Consider the following 26,274-nt stretch of genomic DNA (forward strand, 5'->3'; position numbering starts at 1 on the left):
TGCCTTTGATGACGGACAAGGGGGAAAAAGTTCGTTCCAATGCAAGCCACCAATTTCGGGAAGCATGTATAATGCATGCTGACTCGCATGTACAGATGTAGCAGTGTTCAGGTGGGCACTGACTCTCTTTTCTTCATTCTGGACTCCTGTAGAAATACCGGATCTTCAGGCCTTGGACAGGCCACTGTAGATTCGAAGCCTACTTCGGGATGAACATGGCAGAGTCGAAAAGGTGCCAGTGTAGCACATTAGATCAGACACCAGAAAATGTGCTCCAGAACTGCCCAACCCATCTGGGACACCGAGAGACCGGCCACATAAGAAGGCCTTTTGATGTATGTACCTGTAACTCCCACCTGTTATCCACACTGATGCAATCGAACAGTGCAACTAGCACAGTAAACAGTGAACACATGAATTAAGACTGTTTAGTTCTATTCTTATCTTTATTCTTATTCAAATTCAATGAATGCGTTTCCCTGTTCAATACAGCAATGTCTACATGTACATGTACATGTACATTTTTAGTATCTTAGATAGTTACTGGATGCTCTGATCTCAACTCATCATCTAAAGAAAATGTACAGTGCAACACCTACTTGGACCAGGCAAGAGCACACACAGCTAGGAAACATACAAATATATACAGTACATGTACATGTGCGTTCTGTAATACTAGCCTAAATACAAGTGTGATAAATGCTACAAACAGTATATAGGTTCAAATGAGTGGTCTGCACAAGGTATTTCCTGGCTGAAACTCACAGTTACTGCATGTAAGTGTAAAAGGTAGAATGTGGTGTAGAGAGCCACCTCCCATGAACTAAAATACTCCAAACATCATGCGGACATTTCATGTTGTATGTCAACATTCAACTTCTGAATAGGATCTCTGCACCTGTTGTCCAACCAAGTTAGTGGACAACTTGCGGCAATTGACCAATGCAAATACCTTTAATGCCAATTTAATGCAAGAAATGTAGGCCTGAAACTCCATAAATCGCTATACACGTACGTGTAAATGTAAAACCAACCAACAATGTCTAAAGCCTGGCTGCCATTTTCTTGTTTGATACAGTTTCTCTATTGCCATCGACATGTATAAGTCACAATGCCTGTCATGTTCAAAACATACATGTAGGTTAACTACTGGTCAGAGGAACCATTTTCTTTTCACGAATACAACACCACAGCCAGTCTGTCGTGACACTTGGAATGGCATCGGCCGCATCATGTCCATTCTTTGCACCGTTATCAGCCACGATATGGGTCGCATTTGAAATATCGAACTCTTCTACGAGTTCTCCGTCAAACGCAATAATAAATCGTCGGAGTTCCTTGTATTTTTCGACGGACTCTGGTAGGTAGATTTTCAGTCCAGTGAATACGTCTGCAAGATGCTGAAATACAGAGCAATATCCATAAAACTAAATACACATGTAATAGACATATTAAACTTAGCAATAAAATTTCAGTGACACAGTGGGAGTACTGACAAATGATGTCCTTAATTGAGAGGTGTCCTTATTACAGAGGTCCAACACAATGGAAACAACCTGTCTAGGATCAAATGCAGTGTCCTTGATACATGTCGAGAGGGTGTCTTTAATAATGATGTGTCCATAATAGAGAGGAGTCTGCTGTAAGCGGACATTTACCTTAGATTTCTTGGCAGGTGACTCTGGTGTGGTCTTCTTGGGGTGGTCAAAGTTTGCAAGGTGATCTGGGTTGGTCTGGTAACAGTTAGCTCCATATTTACACACTTGCTTTGACTGCAGAGAAGAAAAATTCTGAGTCATGACCTCGAGGGACAAAATATTTTGTACTGCTGCATTCCTTTCTGTGATTGATTTGTGATTTTTTATGGCCATTTATTTTTTTAGCTTATCCATCAGCATGAAAAATGTGACATAAACTGCAAACTTATTTACAAACAAATTTATAATTTGTTCCGAGTGGACAACTAGTTCTTCAGACCTACCCTTTTGACTGGTGTCCGCTCAGGGGAAGAATCTGCTTTCCTCTTGATGGGGGTGTGGTATGGGGATGGCGATGGAGAAGGCGATGGTGACGGTGATGGGGATGCTGATGCACCCCCCTTCTTGGGCGTGCCTTTGTGACCTCCTATGGCATCTGGTATGTCTGAGCACTCTTTGGACTTTTTGAACAAAACCTGAAAGAATTTATGGAATTAGATTTATAGGTCAAATTCAATGGAAATCATCACTTCAGGACCAAATGCAGTGTCATTAATGGAGAGGGTGACCTTAACAGAGAGGTGTTTTGTAAGGGAGGTGTAATGCCGAGTTGCAGGAGAGAGTGGATCTTATAAATCTAAAATAAAGCACCAATTCAATCCTACAAGGCAAATCCCTACCTTCAGTTGTTTTAAGTTCGTAGCTTCCTCCCAGCCCTTATCGTCCCTGATTTTTGTGACCCTTGGAAATCTGATTGAGATGCCGTCAGCTGTATGTGCGTCAGACTTGCTGAACTCGGCCCCTGTGATCTCCCACACTTGGGCTTTCTGAAAGCGATAAAATAAAGGTTTAAATAAATTATGATTGGTGTTCAAATCACAAACAAAACATAACTTATTTAGTAAAAATCAAAAAAAAAATTTTTTGTTTGGCGCTAGAAACTGAAAGGAATTTCATAATTTTTTCCAAAATATATTATCATGATTCTAGAGTTTTTTTAGAAATAAGAATCTAAAAAAAGACGTGCAAAAATTTTGTGGTTCAAGGAAATGGTTTGTCGTTACTACGGTACATGATAATCTGTCATACTTTAGAGCCAAACTTCTACATATATTTACCTTAGGATTGGCTATGATAAAATCTGGAACGGCTGCCTTCGATATCTTCAGATGGCTTGGAATCTTGGAATAATCTTTGCTGATTTTGATCATGTCCAACTCTCCCTGTAATCGGTCTAACGTTTTGTCATCGTGTCCACCCGAGACCTTTGTGACAGTCTTCCAGCAGTCGTTATCTGGGTCATAACAACCCATCAGGAATACCGACATAATACCACCTGAAGAGAAAGGCGATTTTTTGGTTTGAGGTTTGACAATGACAATGTGTGTAACCAGTTCCTGGGATAAACCATCTGTCAGTCACCAGGCACCAGAGAACGTGTTATGGATGAAGGGCTATGATTCAAACTGTCTCATACCTTTGTTTCCCGAGCCGAAGTAAGCGCCAAGCACAACCAGGTCAGCAGTGTCCGCCATGGCTCCTTCAGAGAGGTAGTCCTTCTTCACCTTCAACCAATGTCGTTTACCAGGTTCGTAGGTGCCCTAGAAACAGTCATAAAATCATGTTCAGGCCATGATTGGAAAGTGTTTGTTTGCTGTTTCAAAAATTGGAGAAAAGAAACCTGTGGGGACACTGGAGTTGAGCCCTACATAACCCCACGACCAAAAAGCGAGCTACGCCCCTGTTAACATTGGTAAATATCCACTCTCACCTCGGTATTCCTGGCAAAAACAAAATTATACGTCGACTTACATTTACATCTTTGAGGACCAATCCTTCGAGACCTTCACGGAAGACTCGCACAAGCATGTCATTGAGATCAGAGGGCACCTGAAAAAGAAATTCTATACGTGTAGAGATACAGCCAGAAGTATCAAACATTTTACGACACTGATGTGGAATTTGTGTGTCATTGTCAGTGCACTGCTCTACCAATTGAGCAATTGAGGTTCCCTGATTTTCTGTGCTGCGTGAGCCAATTTATGTCACTTGCGCTTAGCCAACTAGTCATGTGGTGATGGTGAGAAAGCAGCGCCAAGTTATAAGGAAAAGTATCATGCTATACTCACCGTTATGTGTTTCATCTCCGAGAACAAGATTCTGTTGGGAATTTCGATCATGTTCTCACGAAGAAATTTCCTCCTGGTTTTTATGGGCCTTAAAAAGAAATATTGAAATTTGCAAAATCTGTTGTACATGTAAGTTATGTCATGAATGATGCAAAGAGGTAAACAGTTCAAACAAAAGCAAACTCACTTGTCCATGAGGTCTTCGCCATTGAAATGGATGCAGTCAAATATGAACAGGCAGACATTGGCATCACTGAAAGCCTCTTTCTGAAATCACAAAAGAAACAATTTAAAATCTGGGTAATAATGTCAGCGACTGCAAAGTGAGACAATACATGAAACAGTGAAAAGTGCGATATAAGAACTCACTATTATTATCATTATCATAAATGTACTCTTGAACAGAACAAATCCGACTAACCTCATTATCATAAATGTACTCTTGAACAGAACAAATCCGACTAACCTTATGTTTTCCGAGTGTACCAAACGGTAAAGGTTTGCTAGTCTTGGTATCAATCAGCAAGACTTCAGCATCGAGAATCAAATCACTGCCTCCCGGGAATGCCTTGGGGATGTAGTCCTTGAAGTGCTGGACCTTGTGAGGTAGGACGGTCTTCAAGCTCCTGCTGTAGTAGTTGAAGACGTTGCCTTTCTTGTGGACCTGGACCCTTTCTCCGTCGTACTTGATCTCTGAATACATGCCGTTAGGACACTTTTTAAAGGCGTAACTGATGGACTTGCATGCCTCTGCCTGAAGACAAAACGATAGAGTGATCATGTTTAAAGTTCTCAATAGAGAATGATTATCAGTCCAGCATTTGGCTGGAGAAACCGTAATAACAAGTGTTACGCACAGGTCTCCCATCGCTAAAGCCAGGGTGTTTGCGCTGACAAGTGCACCGACGAGATTTCAACTGGAAGGGAGCAGCCATCTAGGACTTTGTTGCATGCGGCAACCCACACACCAAATTTCACTTTGAAACGTCACAAGTGGCTGGACCGACCGACTGACTGACTTACCAACATGGGCAGAATAGGTGTCATCAGCGACGCCCTAACGCTCAGCTTTTTCTGCAGGCCAAATTTTCCCTGGGCATCATCTTTATTCTTCTGGACTCTTGTCACGACATCTTTGAGATCACGAGATGCTTGGAATGCGTCGTAAGCATTTGGATCAAGGGCTTCGAGGCTGTGAAAGAACACCAAGTCATGTACATGTACAGTGACACCTAGCACTATTAGTAGGACACCTTCTTTCTCAAGGACACTGATTTTGGTCCCAAATTTGTTTATTTGGTATAGCGCACACCATGTGTGTTGACATTAAACACAGAAGAACTATAGCAGCCATGTTTTAAAACCCCAACAAGGCTTTCGAATGGGTTTTTTTTTACTTACATATGTTTCGCTCCAGCATTAATCCTGAGATCATGCTTGATAAGCCGTACAACCATCTTTAAGTCGTTGGCTGTCGATTTCTTAGAAATGTGCTTTAGAGCCCGGGTCTGTTCGTCATCTTTTGTCAACGTGGCTAGGTCGTCCAGGAACGCATCGACTTCTTGTAATGATAAAGTGCTCTTCTTGCTTGGGGGAAGTTTGGTACTCTGTTCGAAGAAGTCCTTGACTGTTTCAGCAACATCTCCCTTCTCTAGGTCTGTTAGCATTTCCTGGTAGCTCACATGGAATATCTAGAACACACAAACACACATACATGTATAACATACTCTTTGAAAAGAAACAGGCTGTGCTGAATTTGGTTCAAACACAAAATACAATTTTTTATGTGCACTTACAGGCCCTTGTCGGACAATTAGTTTGAATGCAACTTACCGAACTAAAAAGCTTGATCAAATTCTTATTATTCAAGTTATAAACCCTCTTGACGGATCCTGGCAGCAATAACTTCAGCAGCACATACACATCACCTTTAAAACCATCTGAAAGCATATGGAAGACATGAGGCTATGATGATAGGGATGAACTGGACCCTGCGTTGAGAGAACTGCCCAAAACAGGAGGAAGTGAAAAATCATGTTGGCGATCTATACTCCACTGGGAGTAACAGGCTAAGTGAGTCAATAGGAAATCGACAGGGCTCTGAGCAATACCAGGCACTTCTTAGATGAGACATTGACAGAATCGATCATGGCAAGTCTGAACACGCTTCAGTTCCCTCACAATCTTACCCCCATCACTGCCTCTTTTGAGATATTCCGAGAGGATCTTGGTCTTCCCAGTGTAACTGCTCTCCTCGGCAATTTCCGCACAAATGCGTCTGTACTGCCGAAACGAGTTGTCTTTCTCTGCATCAGGGTCAATTGGTGCTTTGGAGGTGCTTGGACCTGCAACACCAGAAAATCCAAGTAAAATTAATCGTTTTGTAAAACTAAGGTCCTGGACTGTCATTCCTTGGCCCGGTGGTTAACAGGAATCAGCAATAGCACTGATGATAAGTCCAATCACTACTACATGTATAGAAAATGAAAGGTGCTAAAAAGATTGCGAATGTTATTGTTTTAAATTACCATCATCATCAGAATCACTTTTGAATTCGGCCTTCTTGACAGGTGTGAGCAGAGTCTGTTTCGGATCTGGCGACTTGATTGGGGTGGTCTTTGCAGGGGTAGTCTTTGCAGGGGTAGTTTTTGCCTTTGCTGGAGTTTTCTTCTTGGCAGGCGAACCCTTCTTTGCTTCATGAGCTGGAAATCACAGCAGAAATTTCAAAATAATTAAATTTATGTTCATGAAATCATAAAAATGTACATTTTCGGTAACACCTGTAGTTATAGTCCAAATACTATCATTCTCCCAAATAGCCTGCATGTTTTTGAAAATGCTCGGGAGTCAAATTCTTCTGATCTTGTGACTTGGTTTGTCAGACAGACATGGCATGCATGGCTGAACAAGGAACACATTTTTCTTCATTTGATTTTCAAACGGTGCAATCTCTACTAACCTGCAATTAGATCTCTAATAGCCTGCTTATCTTCGTCTTGTAGATCGTTAAAGCCCTCAAGATCACTCGGTTCCTCGATGATCTTGGTCGTGGCACGAGCGCGAAGGAACGTGTCGAACAGACACTGAGGATGGTGCCAGAGTTTCATATCACCGCCGCTATCGCCACTGAATGGATTAACCGTCACTTTTCCTAATCGCATCTGACCCTTTGTAAGTTTCTGTTTGCATTTTTTACAGGACGCCATTCCTCTTTTATCATAATCTGCGCAAAATTTATTATCCGCCATGTCGTGGTCTTCGGTTATACAAAGTCCCTTTGCGAAAATTATCTGTGGTAGGCCTTTGTAATGTTTTCCTGTTGTAAGGCAAAGACTTTGTTCTGTAAGGCCTCTCTTTGAAGGAAATATCAGTCTTCGTTTTGGAGGTAACAATCTTTTATCACCACTTGATTGCTTTACTAGGACTGCACTTGTCAATGAGGTTCTTGCGCCAGGGAATTCCTTGTAAGGGGCCAAGGCAATCTTGGTGACGGCGTGCCTAATAAGTGTGTACATAAAATGTACCAACTGGTGATATTCTGTAATGGAATAGAAAATCTAATTTTGATTGCCAGCACTGGTAGGCTTTAGATGGTAATGCACATTACTTTTTCTCTGCCGATATTTAATGATTTTAGATTTTAAATCAACATTGAAAAATTAAAATATAGGCCTCGTGCATGTATATGCCAGCCTTTTGGCATTGTCGATAAGTTACTGCTTAGGGTGGTTAGGCCTTCCGAAATCATTAATATCTGTTGTCGTGATATGCCCATTGATTTTATCATTTTTGTTCGGGCGCTCGCGACGTGGTCATGGTGCCCGTTTCAGTTTCACTTTCATCTTGTCGTCAATGTCGAAATGGTGCTTGTGGCCCTGGCACAACTGACAGCATCTACCTAGCTACTAAAAAAGTCACACTACCATAGCTAGTTAAAGATTAGAATTTGCCTCAAATACATAACAAATCTACAGCTACAGTAATGAGTAAAGCTAGTTCAAGAGTTAACAATAGCATGTAGATTATATTTATAATAGTGTATATTCTACTGTTAACCGTACGTGTAGAAGGCCAGCTAGGAGTCACATCGACCGTGTTCCGGGTTCTCTATCAAATAATCAGGTCAGGTGGGTTTTATTGGTCAATTTTCGACATGCCCAGGCAAGCTACCTGATATTTCGAAATAACATGTGGGTGATTCAGGGCTTTTGTCATCGATTTGTCATTGTTTTCTTGGCGATTGTTGCGCCACCATGCGAACGATTGACTGACAACTGTCAATCATTTCTGAGATTTTTAATGCGACATCTATCGTTCAATGAATTGAACTATTTTCTGTTTACACGTAACTGCGACTGATGTGGCTACGTCATCAAATATTGTGCACATTGGCTTGAGGAAAAGAACTTGATTTTGACGTCATTTTGCCCAATAAGATCTTATTCCGAAGGTATATTTTCATGATATGTAATAACTGTTGTTGACCAATGTTCAAAGATTATTTAGGTCGCAAAGTGATTGCGATATTTTCATTTTATATGTGAAATGTTGCCTCTTCTCTTCAGAATTTCTTGATATTTTCAACTAAAATAGCCCATAATGCCATAGGCAACTCGGTCACACTCGGTCAATCCTCTCGGTCTCGCAGTCATTCACTTGTACCCCTTGACCTGTACTCACCCTTTTCCTTTGTTTCAGTCGAGCTACACCATGTCAGACTTTTCGGGACCAAATGTCTCTCTAGCTATTAGAACAGAATATGAAGAAAAGCAGATTCTGCAGAAAAATGGTGTAGAAATTCTTCCAAAGGTGAGAATGTGTTATCTTTTGGATGCATTCTGTAGTAGAAGGTTGGAATTGTGTTTTGGTGTTTTTCTGAAGCAGAACCAAGGTGGTTTTAACATTCCAAATTTCATGGTCAGTTGAAAGAGTTTTCTCAAAAGTGATTACAATATGCCCACACCTGCTGCACCAGCCCCTGTTGAGTTTCTATACTTGGTTTTGTTCTCATCATTGATATATTGAATCTGTTACAGCTTCCATCCCATCGCTACAAACACACTGTCTGGCATGAATTGAGTCATACTGAGATCCATGGCCCTGTGTTGTGGGCGCCAAGGATTAGAGATGGTAAGAATGAGAACAAATTTTAGTCAATTTCCTGATGTTTTGTAGTAAGGGTCAATCGGCAATCCTTAGGTTTTTTCTCCTCGTTTCAGGTCCGCAAATTAAAGAGGAGACATTCCACACTGTGACTGATGATGCAGAGAATCCCATCCATCATGGAAAGATGGGGAAAGAGAGGAAGAATTATAGAAATCAGATGGAAGATTGGGAGTCAGCTGAGGTATTCTTAAAAATCATCTTGTAATGATCTTATAGTGTTCTGTCTTGAAAATAACTAGTTACCTTTGTAGCCACTGTCTGAGGTCTTTAGTCTTAGGTTTTCCAGTTGCAGTCTTTGCGCTTCGATATTTTTAGTTAAAGTCTTCATACTCTGGTTTGGGTGTCCGACACGCAGTTCTAAAGATTGTGGAGTTCCTTGGCAGAGGCCAATTTAAAATAGTGACAGTTGTAGAAGACCCAATGCACTTTGAGATGTACATGTACCCTGGCCTGTCAGTGAGAAGTGCTATATATATACATAAGCTGTCATTCGTTCGTTTTATAGCCCAGCAGTTAGGAATGCATGACATCAACACATGTGACACTACTTTTTTTCAGTTTTGCAATTTGTCATACCAAGACCTTGGTGATAAGTATCAACAGGACAACTTCAAACGAGTCCTGAAGCGATTGGTAAACGCCAGGGAGATCAACTTGGTAGAAGACACATTGGTTAATCTGTCAAGTATAAAGTTCCCGGCGTAAGTTTGCTTGCTAAATATAACAATGCTGGCTAAATATTGCCATTGGAATTTAGAGTGAAAGCTATTATTTTGAGCGGACTTTTGAATTCTCAGTTGGTCCTGTTGGACTTTGCATAGGAATCACCAGGAGACTTTTTGCGAATGAAACAACAATTTTGGATACCCCCTCTCTTTTACATTTATGCCATTTGAGCCATAATAAAAAGTTAAGTCTTTGAGCTAATAACCAAACCATTTGCGTTTCAGGTGCACCCACTTGAACCTAACAAAGAACTACCTGAACAGCCTGAATGTAAGTTAATGTTCTCTCTCAGGAGTCGAACTGTCTTGCTGGGGTTATTTGTTTGCCCTGGCCTAGACACCAGGTACAAGAAATCTTGGTTTTATATCTCATCCTAAGGCCATAGCTATGAAGGTTTACGTGTCTTAAGCTTCAGGCTATAATTGAACCACCTTAAATTATATGTTATATCTTTTCTGTCCCATTCCAGTGTCTTCCGGAACTTCCGCATATCCTTTGGCTGAATCTGTCCTACAATAACATCCATGATTTGGACGGTCTGAAGAGCTTGAAGAAAACACCATTAAAGAGTCTAGTGTTGAAAGGAAACCCTGTAGAATTCAAGGAAAATTACAGACCGAGGTAAGTCAAATTGGTTTTAGTAGAGTCTATTTAGTGGTGGAAAATTCTTTGAATGGCGTACCCAGAAAGGTGTTCTTGATATTGATTTAGTGTTTCTCTGTTCTGTTCCTTTATCACTGTAAAGCATGAATAATTCAATTACTCTACCTGCTGTGCTCTATTCTAGGGTATTCGGCATCTTACCTCAGCTGAAACTTCTGGATAATATTCCACGGTTGCCGTCGGAGATGGATGAGATCACAGAGGAGGAGGAAAATGCTAAACGATGTACGATATCATAAGACGTTTGGTATATGTGACTATGTCGACACCACTTGTACTGGTCGGGACTGTCCTTAGTCCTGTATGTGACTATGTCTACACCGTCACCTGCAGGTTGGGACTATGTCGACAGCACTTGTACTGGTCGGGACTGTCCTTAGTCTTGTATGTGACTATGTCTACACCGTCGCCTGCACGACTTGTACTGGTCGGGACTGTCCTTAGTCTTGTATGTGACTATGTCTACACCGTCACCTGCAGGTTGGGACTATGTCGACAGCACTTGTACTGGTCGGGACTGTCCTTAGTCTTGTATGTGACTATGTCTACACCGTCACCTGCAGGTTGGGACTATGTCGACAGCACTTGTACTGGTCGGGACTGTCCTTAGTCTTGTATGTGACTATGTCTACACCGTCGCCTGCAGGTTGGGACTATGTCGTCACGACTTGTAATGGTCGGGACTGTCCTTAGTCTTGTATGTGACTATGTCTACACCGTCACCTGCAGGTTGGGACTATGTCGACAGCACTTGTACTGGTCGGGACTGTCCTTAGTCTTGTATGTGACTATGTCTACACCATCACCTGTAGGTTGGGACTATGTCGACAGCACTTGTACTGGTCGGGACTGTCCGTAGTTTTGTATGTGACTATGTCTACACCGTCACCTGCAGGTTGGGACTATGCCGTCACAACTTGTACTGGTCGGGACTGTCCTTAGTCTTGTGTGTGACTATGTCTACACCGTCACCTGTAGGTTGGGACTGTGTCTGCACTACTTGTACTGGTATGGACCTTCGGCGGTCTTGAATGCAACCTTCTGAGTATGCACCCCACATGTTGGGTAGCGACTGTGCTCAGTCTTGTGTGTAACTCTATGTCTGCGCCTCTTGTACTGGTGGGAACTCTCCTCAGTCTGTGACACTACGGATGTATGATAATGTATTTTTCCTATGGTGTGCAATTGTTATTTCCCAGTTCATTTCTTAGGTCACATCCAAATGTCTATAAAGATACAGCTGGCTGAATCTTAGATACCTGTATTTTTTAAGTCAGAAAACAATCATATTTATACATGTTATAACATTAGACAATCAGTTTTATTCGTAGTCAATTATCCGTCCACAATCAACTGTATTATTATATTGTAAGTTGTCTAGTCCGAGTTTATGAACAAGTAATTGTGTTAGGTGGATGGGAGGATGCTTTTTTCAGTTGGGTAAATTTAGAAGACAGCTTGTGTATTCTAGGATGTGTCTTTCAAATTGCATCTTCTAATCCTGAATGATTTATATACATCTTACATATTTTTGCAACATGGGACTGGTTCCTTTACATAATTTCTATCATGTGAAATTGTAAAAGTTAATGGCAGTCATATGAACGTCTATAATAAATTGCCATTAACTAATGAGATTTCTTTCTCTAGTCTGTCTAAAAGTGGTCGCAGAATAACAGAGAGGACAGGTTACGATACTCAACACTGTCCTACATCCAGAGACATTTTCTCACCCAACATTTACTGAATTGGCCTGATTGTGACTTTGTCCGCCCACTTGCTTTTAATCTAATCCTTAAAATCATCATGGGAACCAAGATGGGACAGTCACAACCAGACCGATTCTGACCAGCTACTTGACCGTTTTGCCAACACAGTAATGGAGTTGAGACTGTCACAACCAGACCAAATCGGACCTGGCAGCTCCATCGTATTGCTGACGCAGTGAGATGGATAAGAGACCGAATTGGACCTGGTAGCACCACTGTGTCGCCGACATTGAAATAAAGATTAGACACAACCAGACCGAATCGGACCTGGCAGATCCACTTGGTCGCCGACATGGGGATAGAGATGAGATAGTCTCAACCAGACCGAATGAGGAATCAGTGGCAGATCTACTGTGTTGCCGACACTGTAAGAGAAGTCAGAGTCCCAACCATACCGAATAGGCTCCGGCAGCAGATCAGCCTTGCAGCCATGGTGAGAGAGTGGAGACAGTCAATGCCAGACCGAATGTGACCTCAGTGGCATGGTGAGAGAGTGGAGACAGTCACAGCCAGACCGAATGTGCCCTCAGCGGCAGATCCACCGTGTTGCCAACACTGTGAGGAGAGTCACAACAAGCGAATTAGCTCGCGGGCAGCAGCTTTGTCTTGCCAACATGGTGCGAGGGAGAGATGAGACGGCCACAGCCAAATCGAATTGAGCCTAGGAGCACTAATAAGTCGTTAACACGGGGAGAAAGTGGTGACAGTCACTACGGGACTGAATCGGATCTGGGAGCACCACCCTGTCACCGACATTGAATAGCGACCAGGCGGAATGGGACATGGCTGTCGGTTTTACAGTCTTGCAAACATGGTGAAGGGGATGAGACAGTCACAACCAGGCCTAATGGGACCTGGCAGCACTACTGCGTCGCCGACAAGGGAAGAGAGATAAGACGGTCGCAACAAGACCGAATGGGGCACGGCTGCTTACCGTTCTGCCAACACTGTGAGAGAGATGAGAGAGTCACACCCAGAACTAGTTGGCTCTGGCTGCTCCACCCTCTTGACAACACGTTCAAAGAAAGGAAACAGTCCATATCCTTCAGTTATCTGAGAGGTTAGTTGTGTCCCGACTCTTGTCGGCCGGTCCAAACTCATGTTAGCATAGAATGGAACCCGGCCGCTACATTGTGTGCAAATACGGTGAGGGAGAATTGACGGACATATTCAGTCAGAAAAGGACCTGCAACCTGTTACTGTCTTGCCAACACTGTCTGAAAAATGACACTGGCACAACTATAATGAATCAGACATTGCTGATCTCGCCTTTAGTTACCTTGAACGTATCAAATAGATGGGTTCCGACCGATCCATGCAGAATAGGACCAACAGTCTTGCGATCTCGGTGTGTTTATAACCAGACCGCCTTACATACAAGGTTAGGAAGATTGGACAGTCACAACCAGGTCGAATCGTCCCTGGCTGCGGCGCCGTGTTGCCGACACGTAGAGACGGATGAGACAATAACGACCTTTCACTTACCTTAGGCTTATTCTTACTTGGATCTCGAATGTTGTTGCGGAGGGGTCAGGGGTACAGACGTCTCATATGAGAATGCTTTGGATTGTGGGCGTTGGCTTGTTCTCTGCCGAAAATGTCTCCATGACATGATATTGTTGGCCTGTACCCCATTCCTACCCATGTAAAGGCTATATGGTCCCCTCATAACTGGACGAGACATGTCACAGAGTGTCAAAGGCGGCTTCATGAGAAAAAGGCACAAGAATATCTCAATGGCATTCAACATTTTGTGGTGGGTCCGATCCCTACTCATTAAAGAGTTGTAAGGGCCACCAGCAGGGAATCGGACTTTGCAGCTCCACTGTCTTGACAACAAGATGAGGGAGATGAGACAGTCACGATCAGACCGAATCGGTCATGTCCCCGTTCACCTCTACCGTCTATGAGCATGGGGAGGGTGATCGGACAGTTACAACCAGACCAAATCGTCCCTGGCAGCTATGTTGTGTTGCCGACACATATAGACGGATGAGGCAGTCACAACGTTTCTTCAATATTGTCGGTTGTCAGCTGTCCCAGCTGTTGTCGGGGTGGGATCGCAGATACCGGTGTCTCCAATAAGAATGCCCTGAGAACATGTGTATTTTTTTTCTCTGCCGAAACTGCCTCCGAGGGATTGAGCTATACACCTCCCCTACCCAAGTAAAGGTTACATTGGGTACAACATTGTCCCTTTAGGATTGGACGCGACATGTCTTAGAGTGTCTTAGAGTCTTATTTTTATGGTATTTAATGGTAAGGGAACCATTGTAGCAGATTCAACAGGAGGGAATCAGACGAGGCCGCTGTACCGCCTTGCCAAATATGTTTAGGGAGATGAGATAGCCACAATCCGACCGAATCGTCCATGGGTGTGGCACAGTACAGTGAGTGAGTGAGATAAGACAGTCACAATCGACCGAATAAATCCGAGGCGCTCCACCGACTTGCCAACGTGGCGCGAGAGATGAAGCAGTCACAACCGGACACAACCGAATCGGGAACGGCTTCTCCACTGTGTCGACGGCTTGGTGAGAAAGATGAGACAGTCACAACCAGGCTAAATCGGGCCTGGCCTGTCCATCGCATCGCCGAAACTGTGTGTGAGATGGATAGAAAAGACCGGACTGGGCCTGTCAGACCGAATGAGACCTGGCAGCGACACCGAGCGCGAGCATGGTGAAAGAGAATAGACAGCCACATCAAGACGGAGTGGAACCTTGCAGCCTGTAACAAGGCGTGGGAGATGAGACAGTCACAGCAAGACCGACTGGCGCATGTCACCTCCACTGCCTTGCAGACAATGTGGGGTCGGGGGGAGACGAGACAGACACAACCACACCGAATCATCCGTGACAGATGCACCGTGTTGCCGACACGTTGAGACGGATGAGGTTATCGAAACATTTCATTCAAATTAGACTAATTTTTACTTGGATCTCGGATATCGTTGGGTCCATGCTCTTGTCGAGCAGTCGAGAGGAGGTCAGGGGTACCGGAATCTCAAATGAGAATGCCTCGGGAACATGTCAATGTTTTGTTCTCTGCCGAAACTGAAGATGAAAGAATACTTTTAGGCTGTACATCCTTGTCCCTTATGAATAAGAGTCTCAAAGACGGCTCTGTATGGGAAAGACACAAAGTATTCCCATGGCATTCTGACTTTTGAGTTGTGCCACATCCCACAGGTTGCATGGCCACGACCAGAGGGAATCGGACGTGGTAGTTCCGCTGTCTTGCCAGCTGGTGGGAATGAAGCGGCAGCTACAACCAGACCGAAACGGGCCTGGCTGCCCAACGTTGCCGGAGAATGATATATATGAGACATTGATATGTCCTCAAGGTTTACGTCTTTCGGAATTAGCATGTGTGAATGAAAAAACAAGACAGGTAGTGTTACGTGTAATCATTTTATTCTGTACAAGATGAGCACGAAAATTGAAAAGGAAAGCAAACGCCATTGCAGTGGCTGAATACAAACTGCACCGTTTGTCTCCCCCAGTGTCATGCATCCTGTAGATATATGTACCAGAACCATCTTTGAATGCCAATGGACTGCCTTTTAAGAAGGACCTTACGAATGTTCCAGTCTCCAATCGCTTCCCAGCAACGTATACATATAATTTATAGTGTCATCTACTTACATATAAGTGGCCAGTCTTATTGGCGTACATGACACAATTACAATTGATGTATGGCTGATTTATGATATGACGAACTCGACTGCATGTTCTGGAGACATAGTCACAACCAAACATGGAGACAGACCGTCTGTTGTCGCACCGTATTTTTTTCTTCGGAATCATTGTTTTTCACAATTCGAACGATGATTGGTATATTGTTGTATTATTTCGAGGCGCATCAGGTCTAGTCAAATATCAGTCACGTGACGGGCGGAACTGTTGCCAGAAGGGGAAAAGTAGCGCTAGAATAGTAACCACAGGGAGGTTGAAGAGTCATGTTGCATTGGCCCTGTTTTATAAGCCACACGATTGATTTACAAGCCGCCGAAATGGCCCCTCTACCAACAAGCTTGGTGCAAACTCCCCGTTTACACTTGCCTCTGGCTATTTTCTTGTGTTGATCTGTGCCGCATTTTAGCAGCGGCTGGCGGTAGTGGTACTTGCACAGGACTTCGAAGTCGTAGAAGCAGTCTCGGCGATAGGCGCTGTTTACTTCTTTTGGCTGAGACCTGTTGACAGAAATGTAAGCTGCTGAGAATCCTGAAGGGATGTTCGGCTAGTTTTCTCTGGTTTTATTAAGGTTCTGTCGGGTGGATGAAACCCATCCTTTGGAATAAACTTTCTCCCTGTTCTGGAACCATCTCGTTTCTGCGGTGCTGAACAAATATAATCCACTCCTTCAATAAAACAAAGGCTCCCGATGTCGTCCGATTTCGTCATGATGTTTATATATTTATAGTGGGAGGGATGAGGCCACACCAGTGCATACATCCGGATTGTAATTAAACTGAGCGCTCTTTTAGCTTTTAGAAAGGACGATAGTTTTGCCGGTGATCTAGCGACTTACCCAAAATGTACAATCAGAATCAGTGGAATTAGATAGGGAGTCGTCCTCGACATCGTGTCGTTCCCACCTGCAACGCAATGAGTAGGAGTTATCTCGACGCAACATTGCATCCTGATTCTCATTGTATTATACCACCTGATACTTTCACCATGTAGCATTAACTTCGAGGTTATATAAGTGATGTCAAAGTATTTGGGGTCAAGATGACAAAACAAAACAATGGAAATAGTAAAATGAGAGTGAAATAAATCTACTCAGGTTGCGATTATATAAGAGTTCACGTTTTCATATGTAATGTGTGACTGTTCAATTTTTATGTGAACAAGTCAAGAGCGGGAAACGATTCACGATGTCACTTTTCACCCTCAAGTAGTGTTTTAAGCGACAACGTGAATCCTTTATAACTCCGGCCTAAGATTGCACTGCAGGTATGAGTAAGCGGAGGGGAACATAAAGGGATAAGGTGCTATGTATTTGAATACGGCTTTTCATGGTACGTTCTCCAAGGCGACGGACAAGTTACATGTAATAGTAAAGAAACACAGGGCCCACCGCGGGCCGACCCTATGTGGTACCGGCGTATATCTGACAAAGGGCCTATTGCTTTAGGATTTTAAGTTCTAGCCAAAATCGTGGTGTCTATGGTCTACCCTCGAAATTACGACGGGCATGTGAACGAATGTGGATTTTGCAGATGCTGTTTAGGGTTGTCAGAGTATGCTTCTCGTAAGAGAATGCTCAATATTGTAAAGGACATGGAAACTTACCTAGTACTGGTCTAAACCATAACTATCCATGAGATTAATACTGATACATATCGACCTGCGTATCTATCATTCGTTGTGACTCGTCCATTCTGTGTAGTTATTGCCAAAGCAGGTGGCAATTGAGAAGTGGTACTCTTGTCGTACTAGCCTCAACTTGAAGGCCGTCCCAGCTCTCGTTGTCAATAAATCGATGAAAGGTAATGGTCATAGAAAATTGAATAGAATCAATTTCCTCCGTCGATTTCATTAGCAGAGAATTACTGTGTGGTCCCTTTCCGGCTCCGACACGAAATCGACCTTTATACGTCTGTCTGAACGCACGACATCGACCATATACGCCTTGTCGATAAACTTGCAATCAATGTTTCATGTACAGTGCTTGATATGGACTCAGGATCTCACATGGTCTGAAAACAAGGTCTACTTCAAACAGACCTCGCGTTCCGGGCTGGATGTGAAATTCTACCATGTCAAGCAACGTGTATATTATTATACCTCCACCTGCAGACGACTCGAGTATTTGTTTGTCAATAAAAGTATGCTCCAATCTGGCGTACATGTGTTTGACTGCCTTTGACAAACACTCGTTCGGATACCGGTACCGTATCATTGCAGAAGAACAAAGATAAGAGGAACGCTGAAAAGCATAAATTTTATTGATCGATGATATATAAATATTCTTGAGATATCAACAAACGACAGCGTCTATTTATAGAACAACAATGAAACGAAACTGTCGTCTGCCGTCAACTGCAGTATCTTGGACAATGGGATCATCAGATATTATGATAGGCAGGTTTCGCAAGCCGAAAGAGGAGCTATATATACGAACGACGAAGTGCAAAGTGTGTGTCTTTTATCGACGATATTTTTGATTAACGGTACCCTCATTCCTTCTACAACTATAAGTCTAAAAGGAGTGCCAGGTAAATGAGTTAGCACAAGACCTGATGACACCATATACCTTCGTTCTTCGTACTCGGCACATTAGGTTGCGAAACCTGCCTATTGTTGTGACAGGCAGGTTAAAGATATTGCACAAGATGTCGAAATGATTCTTTTACTCAAAACCGTCGTGCTGCTTATCAGTTCAAATGATATGACTATAAATACGTTTTGTAAGCGTTGTAAACGTTGCCCTAATCTTGTTCAGTACCCAAGTTCAAGTTGTTTTAGAATGATGACTAACAACTGCTGCGAAAACAATATTCTTCAAAATTGTTAACAGCTAGGAGCCAGCAAAATATGTACCTCTTGATACATTTTGTTAAGCAGGAACTGATGCCCAAACAATTTTTAAACGACGTAACTGTTTGTCGATCTTCAATAACAGTAATAACAAAAACTCAAATATCCTATTCAAACCATACTGTCATGATTGTTAACCTTTACTGGGATGAATTACAATCCCTTTTTAACCGAAAATCACTAAAAATTACTAAGTAACATTCTTATATTTACACTGATTATTACACACAGGTAAAAGTGCCAGTGCATGGGTCATGCATGGGACCATCGATGGGTCTATGATGATGATCACAAACCACGTTTTACACATGGATCACATCATATCTTCTGAAGGCTCATCGTAGATCCACTGATGGGAGTTCCATCACAGCCCAATGCGGACGGTGGGGCCCAAGGTAGATGCGACTACTGGTTCCACCCAAGGATCTTTGATGGGGATTCTCCATCATCTATCCGTGGATGGGCCCGTGGATGGAACGTGTAGATGATTAATCCCCGCATTGGCACTTTTGCCTGTATTGAATCGAATGATGTACGGTATTCAATTGCTTCCAGTACGACATCCTTTCTGGTTAAAGGACATGATCCCTTCTGGGCTCAGAAGTCACGACTGCAACACATTTCATCGTCATGCGGATCATATTCAACGAAAAAGAAACATGATGTGATTATTTGATTGTTTCTTGTTTCTTGTATAGAATAATCACGCATACAAATACCTCGTGGAAAGAACCACAATTCATGCAGCCAGGTACCGCTGCCATCAACCTGCCTCAAATCCGTATCAAAACAAGGATTATTAAATGTATGTACATTATTGATTACGTATGGGTGGCTGGATGACCAAGGCTAAACAAGTCTTTGAATTAGTGGATAGAATAATTTGCATTATATTTCATCGTCATTTCCGCTGGATGTTGCTCATTACAATACAAGTTCACACTAGTGATCGGTGTGCCTTTATCGTGACGTATTAATGCTTTCCATCACTAGTGTAAATAACGGTTCTAGAAGAATCTGTATAAGTCAATAGCGATATCTCAAGAATACTGCATGGCTACCCAAAGGTCCCACACCCCACAACTGGTCATTGTCATGCCCTGGGAAAGAGAAGCCCTGCCAGCACTGTCGGGAAGGGAAATAGAATGGAGCGGCGTCGCATCAAACGTCGTGATACCGAGGCGCACCGAAGTTGGAGGCTGTCGGAGCACCCGCCAAAGGGTTGGCTAGGCATCAGCACGTGATTATGGTGGGGATTCAAATTCATACTCAGGTTACGGGCTACAATGGATTAGCCGGAACGGAATCTTTTTTCAAAAATCTTCTTAAATGGGTCAGAGACTCTTATTTCAGACCTGTTCGCCCCTCAATTTCACCAGCCAAAACGGATTTCGGCAAGTCTATTGTGGCCCCAACCAGGCGGCATATTTTATTGAATTGGCGCCGTGGTGAAGACTGGTCACTTTTATCTGGAAATGTTGACATCTTATTGGTACGTGTAGGTCACATGACGCACTCACTACAAGCACAGGCACAATCATACACATCTCATCAACCAAACACGCTGTAGATTAAACTGCTCGAAGAACTCTTTATAATTGGAGAGTTCCATCACAGACCGCAATTCGGAGTCTAGCCGAGGGCATCTTGACCCTGAATGTGTTGACATTACTCAGCTTCCAGACAACGTGAGTATGGGCGGAGGTTACGGAGGCAATTCTGCTGGAAGTTCAGAATGTTCGGAGGGGAACGCGATAAATTTGCTTGAAGTTGAAGACGATATGCTGAAAGCTAAAAAGAAATCAACTGGCCTACATCCTGCAGAAATGACGACAATCTCAAATGTCCCGAATTCGTACATCGCTTCAAAGATGACGTTGCACGTACATTTATACACTGTATCTTGACGAGTTGATAGATTTATGACGATCAGGCTTAATATTGCGGAAGGTAAACAGTGATGAGATAAGATGATTGCCGCCTCTATACATGCGGATCTGTGTTTTATACGTAACCTCAATATGACGTCATGACTGTACAAAACGTGCGCGTCCTCCTTTGGACAGGCACTATGACAACAATTTCAAAGTGTATTTTTCACAATGACGGTACTATTCAGCAGGATAAAAACAATGATTATAGTCCGTTGCGCAAGATTTTTTGTGGAAAGTCAATCCTCTCAGTGAATTGAGAGCCTCCCGGTGAAGAACAGTGGCGATGGGCTGGATCCAAGAAGATGATAAAAGGTTCCTCGTCGCAAAATACCAAGGAGGAGTAGCGGTAGAGACTGTCGGCTCGGCATGATAATCGAAGACAATGGTTAGTAGTTATAAAAGTGCGCTGTAGATATGCCGGCCAACATTCGGAAAACTGTTTCTGAAAATTATATTCGTTAGACGGTAAACTGGCGTTTTCACTCCCATGACCTGCATGCTATCGACTGAGTATTTCAACATACAGTACCTAAAAATTATACGTTCAAATAGGCCAAGTTTCGCATAATTCTTCTACAGTTCCCCTTTATAAGTTTACTACACAATCGCGTACCGCAGTGAAATGTTCTAAGGATCTAAACGATTCCAATGCAATCATATAACTGTACACATTTTCGATAGTATCGACAAGTATTCTGTTATAATTCACCACACACACGCAGATATACAACCTTTCCCTAGCGGGGTATTCATAATGACACATATACCATGAACTTAGTCCAGAGATGGCGCTAATGCCAAGGTCACTCAAAGAGTGCGCGGCAGCACAAGTCAAGCTAAGGTCACCCTTACGCCATTACTTCTGAGCCCGTTATTTGCAGTTGAAGATCTTTTTCAAGTCGTCCCTGAAGTTCTTATTCATGAAGGAATAAATCACTGGGTTGGCGACATTGTTGGCGAAATACATATAGAAAACAATCCCAACAAAATCTATGACGGCATTCGCCATTAAGGCAGCTGGGAGGAACGTGATAACAAACACGACGGTCACCACAAACAACATGGCCGCCGTTTTGATATTCTGCATGCGGGTTTGGCGGTCCCTGCGCGTGGATTTTCGTTTCATTCTTTTGCTGTCGCTATGAACATGTGTGTGGAGCTTGTCCGTGCCATTCACTGTAGTTAAAATTGTTTCCTCGCAATCTATAGATGTTTCTCTTGCAACTAAATGTGCCGTTGTCTTCTTCATTTTCGCCCGTTTCCTCCGTCGCATCAAGACTGATTTATATATTAGAGTATAAAGGACAATTACAACTAGCAAACACAATAGAAAAACGGAGACGTGGATTTTCTGATATGCCTCTCTTGCCTTTCTTTGGAAAAATATGTCATCAACTTCACACACACCTACGTTTTCAATTTGTATTGATATTTGATTACGTGGGAAGTCGTCTATTGTCTCATTGCCCACTAGAGGGCAGAGGTGCCGCGAATGTAACGTATACGACACTGACGAGGTCCCGTTTGTAAAGCTTACATTTGTTACGTTGCAGTACTTGTAAGGTATTCCTCTAAAAACGCCGTGCATCATTGCTACAATTGCTCCTAAAACACTCGAAAACAGTCCTAAACACAAGATGCAAATCTTGGCACGTTTTATGTTCATCGCATGAAGAAACGGATGACATATACACAAGTATCTGTCAACAGCTATAGCCGACATTATCAGGGCGGAAAAAGGTACATTGGAGGTCACAGCGAAATGATATATTTTACACAAGGCATCGAATTCTAACTCGTATTCCATGTACTCCATGACCATCGTGAACGGGACAATGACAGCACAGGTCGCCATATCCACGATCGCTAAACCTATGATGAAGATCGTCGACGTTTGGTTGTCGTTGCGCTTTGAGAAGACGTAGATGACTAGTGCGTTGCCTGCCGTGCCCGTGATTGCAATGATTCCAAGCATGACTAGGGTGGTGTAAATCATGGCAATTGTTCCTATTGATGCGACGGTGCTGTCCCCTACCCCCGCCACGGCAGCTGCGGGGTTGGTCGGGAGGCTCGTGGTCACGTTAAGCGTAGACATCGTCTGGTTACCTGCCATAGTGTCCATCCTGAAAAGATAATTCAACATTTCAGTTTCATTTTGACGGGGGATGAAAAAACGTCAGTTCAGCTTCAAGTTATACTGGGTCACTCTGTATGACACTTACCGTTACGGAATTTTCTGGGCGAAACACTACGTAGTCATGGTAGTTGTGCATTTCATTTAAATGGTCCTTCAAAGACGGGGCTACACTCAGAGAATAGATTATCGAGCACCATGTGTACACTTATAGTCCAGACAGAACACAATGGGGTAAACACACTCACAGCCATGACAGTGCAACAGCTGATGGGGAACAAAAGTGGACAACGATATTTCACATTTAAAAACAAGTATCATAATCACATTCGAATGATTTCTTGTTTTCAGATCATCATGAACTGACTCATAATCGCATTGTTTAAAAGGAGAAGCAGGCCGTGTTATGTGTTGTTTTTTTCTTTCTAAAATGATTTCCCGCAGAACTGTGACTTCTGGGAGCATCATATCACAAACACTCGGCAATCTTCATGCTGCTACACTGCAGTCATATGCATACAGTGTCGTTTCATTGTCATTTCAAGTACATTTTTACATTATTATGATTCCTAAGTTCCAAGGTTGTATGGCTGTATACTCGCTCTCTGCAGTTAGTGACTCCTAAAGAGAACATTCTCCGACCCTGTGAAACCGATGCCCTTGTTCACCTTTGATAGTTCAAATCCTGAGTGACCAATTGCATATTATGTCGATATTCATTGAACATTCATTCGTTGAACCAGTTCGTGTAAAGTCCCATGTGTGACACGCAGCTAGGGATGCTGGGGGGTTCCCCAAGTGCAGAAGGAAAATTAACCGCCTCAGGGTTGGCAATGACCTCTACTTCTGAATAGAGGACCCAATGGACCAATTCTGACAATACTACATCTAAACTAGCTCGATGATACTCGACAACAGTGATAATTAACACTATAGCTAATCAATGTGTAGCCTAATCGCAAGCAATATCGAAACCCGGTCTCATTACTCACTGACTGACGAATTTCTTGTATTGTACCCACATTGAAATGAGTAGAAGAGGTCCGCAGGGCGTTTCTCAACTTTGTGAAATGAATATGCCCTTAACCCCGGGGAAGGTCAATATGAATAATTGGTCTCCAAACCGCGAGGATATTCATCACATTCATACTGTGTTGATTGTTGTGCGGGATTCAATTAAGCCACAGCGCTGCGAATTTGCTTGGACCGGGTTATAAGGTTAAGGGAAGTTTCGCAAAGCCCCCGAAACGCCAATGCAAACGCCTACTGCTTCGGAACAGGCCCTCCGACCAGGTTCATCGAAATTTGAATTGGGATTGCTGAAAGTGGTGACATCTGGCGTTTTAAAAGCAAAATTTAACTTGCCGGGCTACGGGGATGGGGTTGTCAATGCCCATAGTCTTCCTTTAAATAACAGAACCGCTTCAATTCTGGAAGATGTGGGCGTTCGACCAACCTGGGTCATGGAGGACCGGAACATAACATCTGAAAAGCGGCCTTAGATAAGCCGTGAAGAGGCTGGGCTTAGCATGAAGAAATTCTCAACAAGTTGTTGTCTTGGTGACCGAGCACGTCTTGTAAAAGCCAGAAGTTGGCATTTCATCGCTTTTGCAACACGGCGTGGTATCTTCAGGTGTTTCGGCAGAAACTTGTACTTTTTCTATATAATATTGGTCCAATTTATGGCAAGCACCTGTCTCAATGGCACATCGAAATGTTTTATTTCCTTCCGAGTATTATGTGGCTTAAAATACCGTTTTACCTCCCTCCCGGCGGCAGTATCTTTTGCCAATTCGTCAAGAAGATGTTTTTACAAAGAACATTCTTAAATCTTTCGTCAGAAACTTGTACTTTTGTCAATGCTTTCATCGGATTTCATGGCGATTAAAACCACTTTTGCATTGGTTCATGAAGTGCTAAAATCTTTTATCAGAAACCAGACTTTTTTGATTGTTTCAATCCGATTTATGCAAATAAAAAGCACCGATACGTTTATCAAGCAGGTGTTTCAAGAGAACATTTCCTTCTTTATGTACATTATGTTCCTGAAAATGCCAGCATTGACCTTTTTCTGGCTGGCAGCAACAGAAATTGTATCCCAAAATGTCGCGAATACTATTGCTTTAAGAACCATGGACACTACTGTCACTTGATGACGCCAGTCTTAGTGCAAAAAAACCTCTTGCAGTATGTTGTAGAAGTAGGAAACAGAAATGGTTTTACAAACTTGAAAAACACTGTCATGACCATTCGGCAAAAACCTGGTGTAGGCGACTGAAAAGGACCCAGGCTTCCTTTAACAGTGTTACTGTTACATGTACACTGGTGCGAAAACCAATATATAAAACCATTATAATTGGTCTTGACGGAAAGTCAATTCCAAAGTATGAGGACCAGAAATTTTCCGATAAAAGAGTTTTGCCTTTATATAGTCGGATGTAAACTACGTACTAGACTTTATCAGAAGGTTTTTAAGCGTCTTCCAAGGTTTTCAAAGTTATAAAATCTTCATTTCGAAAAGTGAAGCGCTGGTTAAACAGCTCATCTGAGGTCTACTAAACAGTTTTCGGCCAACACCTGCATGCAACCCTTAAAGATTGAGATTTTTCATTGCGTGTACATCATACAGGTATGCCTACAAACCACAATACCCACATCTCAATCTGACTCGAGGGAATATATATGTCTAACATTTAAGCTATAGAGTACATTTTCAGGGTGAAATTTTCATTACACATCCATCGTGTCACGGGACAAGGAGTCGAATGCTGTGATGACGTCATCGCCCATGCGGACGCGAGTACTCGTAACAAACTGTGTCACAATTTTAGATGGATTTGGGACACAGTTTGTGACCAGTGCCCGCGCGCGCAGATTTCCACCAACTTCCGGTTTACCGTATTCACATCCGGTTTCCACAATGTCAGGTGTTCCTTTTCGCTCAAAGACCTAAACATATCCGTGTTTTGTTTTACCCAAACGATTCTGGCGGGGATTCTAATAATCTCTGATACGATAGTTCTCGGGGCCACTGCTAGCGCCCCTTGTAACATTATCATTCTCCCATCTTCGTTCCATCGGTATAAGTCTGCATTTTGTAGATGCGATCGACCTCTATCGAAGCGTCGTAGATCGAAATTCCGCCATAGTCGTTTTATCATCAGATGATTCTGTATTTTCCATGTACCTTGACCCCATCATCACGACATTCGGAATATATCGTATACCGGATCGGTTGGTGAATATATCCTTGGACAGCAGAAGATAGGTCAAAACACGATGAGGTTGTCCGAAAAAAACAAATTGCAGACAAGTGACCGGACAACCTTCACATTTCCCATTATTTGACCGCCACACCACCAATGGAATGTTGACCAACCTCACAAATTGCCCCTTATCGGATCGATCTCCATATTAGGAGACTCGGCGTTGTCTCTCATCTCCATTTTACCGCCTGAGCGGATGAGACAAAGCTAACACCTCTAATAACTTGCTAGGCTTTAGGCAA

General features: G+C 42.9%; 3 protein-coding genes and 1 long non-coding RNA gene across 8 annotated transcripts in view; 1 reads left to right on the forward strand and 3 right to left on the reverse strand.

Moving 5' to 3' along the window:
• Window positions 1-427: 427 nt before the first annotated feature.
• Window positions 428-8,057, reverse strand: LOC135496945 (DNA ligase 3-like). 2 transcript variants are annotated; one of them, XM_064786546.1, is made up of 17 exons: window positions 7,997-8,057; window positions 6,786-7,364; window positions 6,355-6,528; window positions 6,016-6,171; window positions 5,660-5,766; window positions 5,228-5,517; window positions 4,850-5,018; window positions 4,293-4,580; window positions 4,014-4,093; window positions 3,827-3,914; window positions 3,510-3,587; window positions 3,175-3,298; window positions 2,816-3,033; window positions 2,378-2,524; window positions 1,982-2,173; window positions 1,659-1,772; window positions 428-1,400 (listed from the first exon to the last, which is right to left on the reverse strand). In XM_064786546.1, exons 2-17 carry the CDS (start codon window positions 7,339-7,341, stop codon window positions 1,143-1,145), a joined length of 3,039 nt encoding a protein of 1,012 aa, XP_064642616.1. In that variant the 5' UTR covers window positions 7,342-7,364; window positions 7,997-8,057; the 3' UTR covers window positions 428-1,142. The 2 variants fall into 2 exon arrangements, with proteins under 2 accessions (XP_064642616.1, XP_064642615.1); XM_064786545.1 differs by having other exon boundaries at window positions 7,888-8,055.
• A 142-nt stretch (window positions 8,058-8,199) lies between these two features.
• On the forward strand, window positions 8,200-11,997 carry LOC135496852 (protein tilB homolog). The gene is made up of 8 exons (XM_064786406.1): window positions 8,200-8,276; window positions 8,525-8,635; window positions 8,863-8,956; window positions 9,046-9,173; window positions 9,551-9,693; window positions 9,943-9,988; window positions 10,188-10,339; window positions 10,506-11,997. Exons 2-8 carry the CDS (start codon window positions 8,537-8,539, stop codon window positions 10,618-10,620), a joined length of 777 nt encoding a protein of 258 aa, XP_064642476.1. The 5' UTR covers window positions 8,200-8,276; window positions 8,525-8,536; the 3' UTR covers window positions 10,621-11,997.
• Window positions 11,998-15,581: 3,584 nt separating this feature from the next.
• On the reverse strand, window positions 15,582-17,730 carry LOC135497309 (uncharacterized). The gene is made up of 3 exons (XR_010448796.1): window positions 17,451-17,730; window positions 16,684-16,750; window positions 15,582-16,345 (listed from the first exon to the last, which is right to left on the reverse strand). It is a non-coding gene; the product is annotated as an uncharacterized LOC135497309 (long non-coding RNA).
• A 358-nt stretch (window positions 17,731-18,088) lies between these two features.
• The window catches only part of LOC135496662 (galanin receptor type 1-like), a 122,840-nt gene continuing 114,654 nt past the window's right edge, over window positions 18,089-26,274 (reverse strand). For 3 of the 4 annotated variants that reach the window (XM_064786103.1, XM_064786104.1, XM_064786105.1), the window contains one exon: window positions 18,089-22,755. In XM_064786103.1, the coding sequence (XP_064642173.1) occupies window positions 21,504-22,755 (1,252 nt within the window). In that variant the 3' untranslated portion in view covers window positions 18,089-21,503. Of the gene's footprint in view, window positions 22,756-22,854; window positions 23,116-26,274 lie in introns of those variants that run through there. The other variant, XM_064786106.1, reaches the window with a different exon arrangement.

The sequence above is a fragment of the Lineus longissimus genome, chromosome 12 (assembly GCF_910592395.1).
Source record: "Lineus longissimus chromosome 12, tnLinLong1.2, whole genome shotgun sequence".
Lineage (NCBI taxonomy): Eukaryota > Metazoa > Nemertea > Pilidiophora > Heteronemertea > Lineidae > Lineus > Lineus longissimus.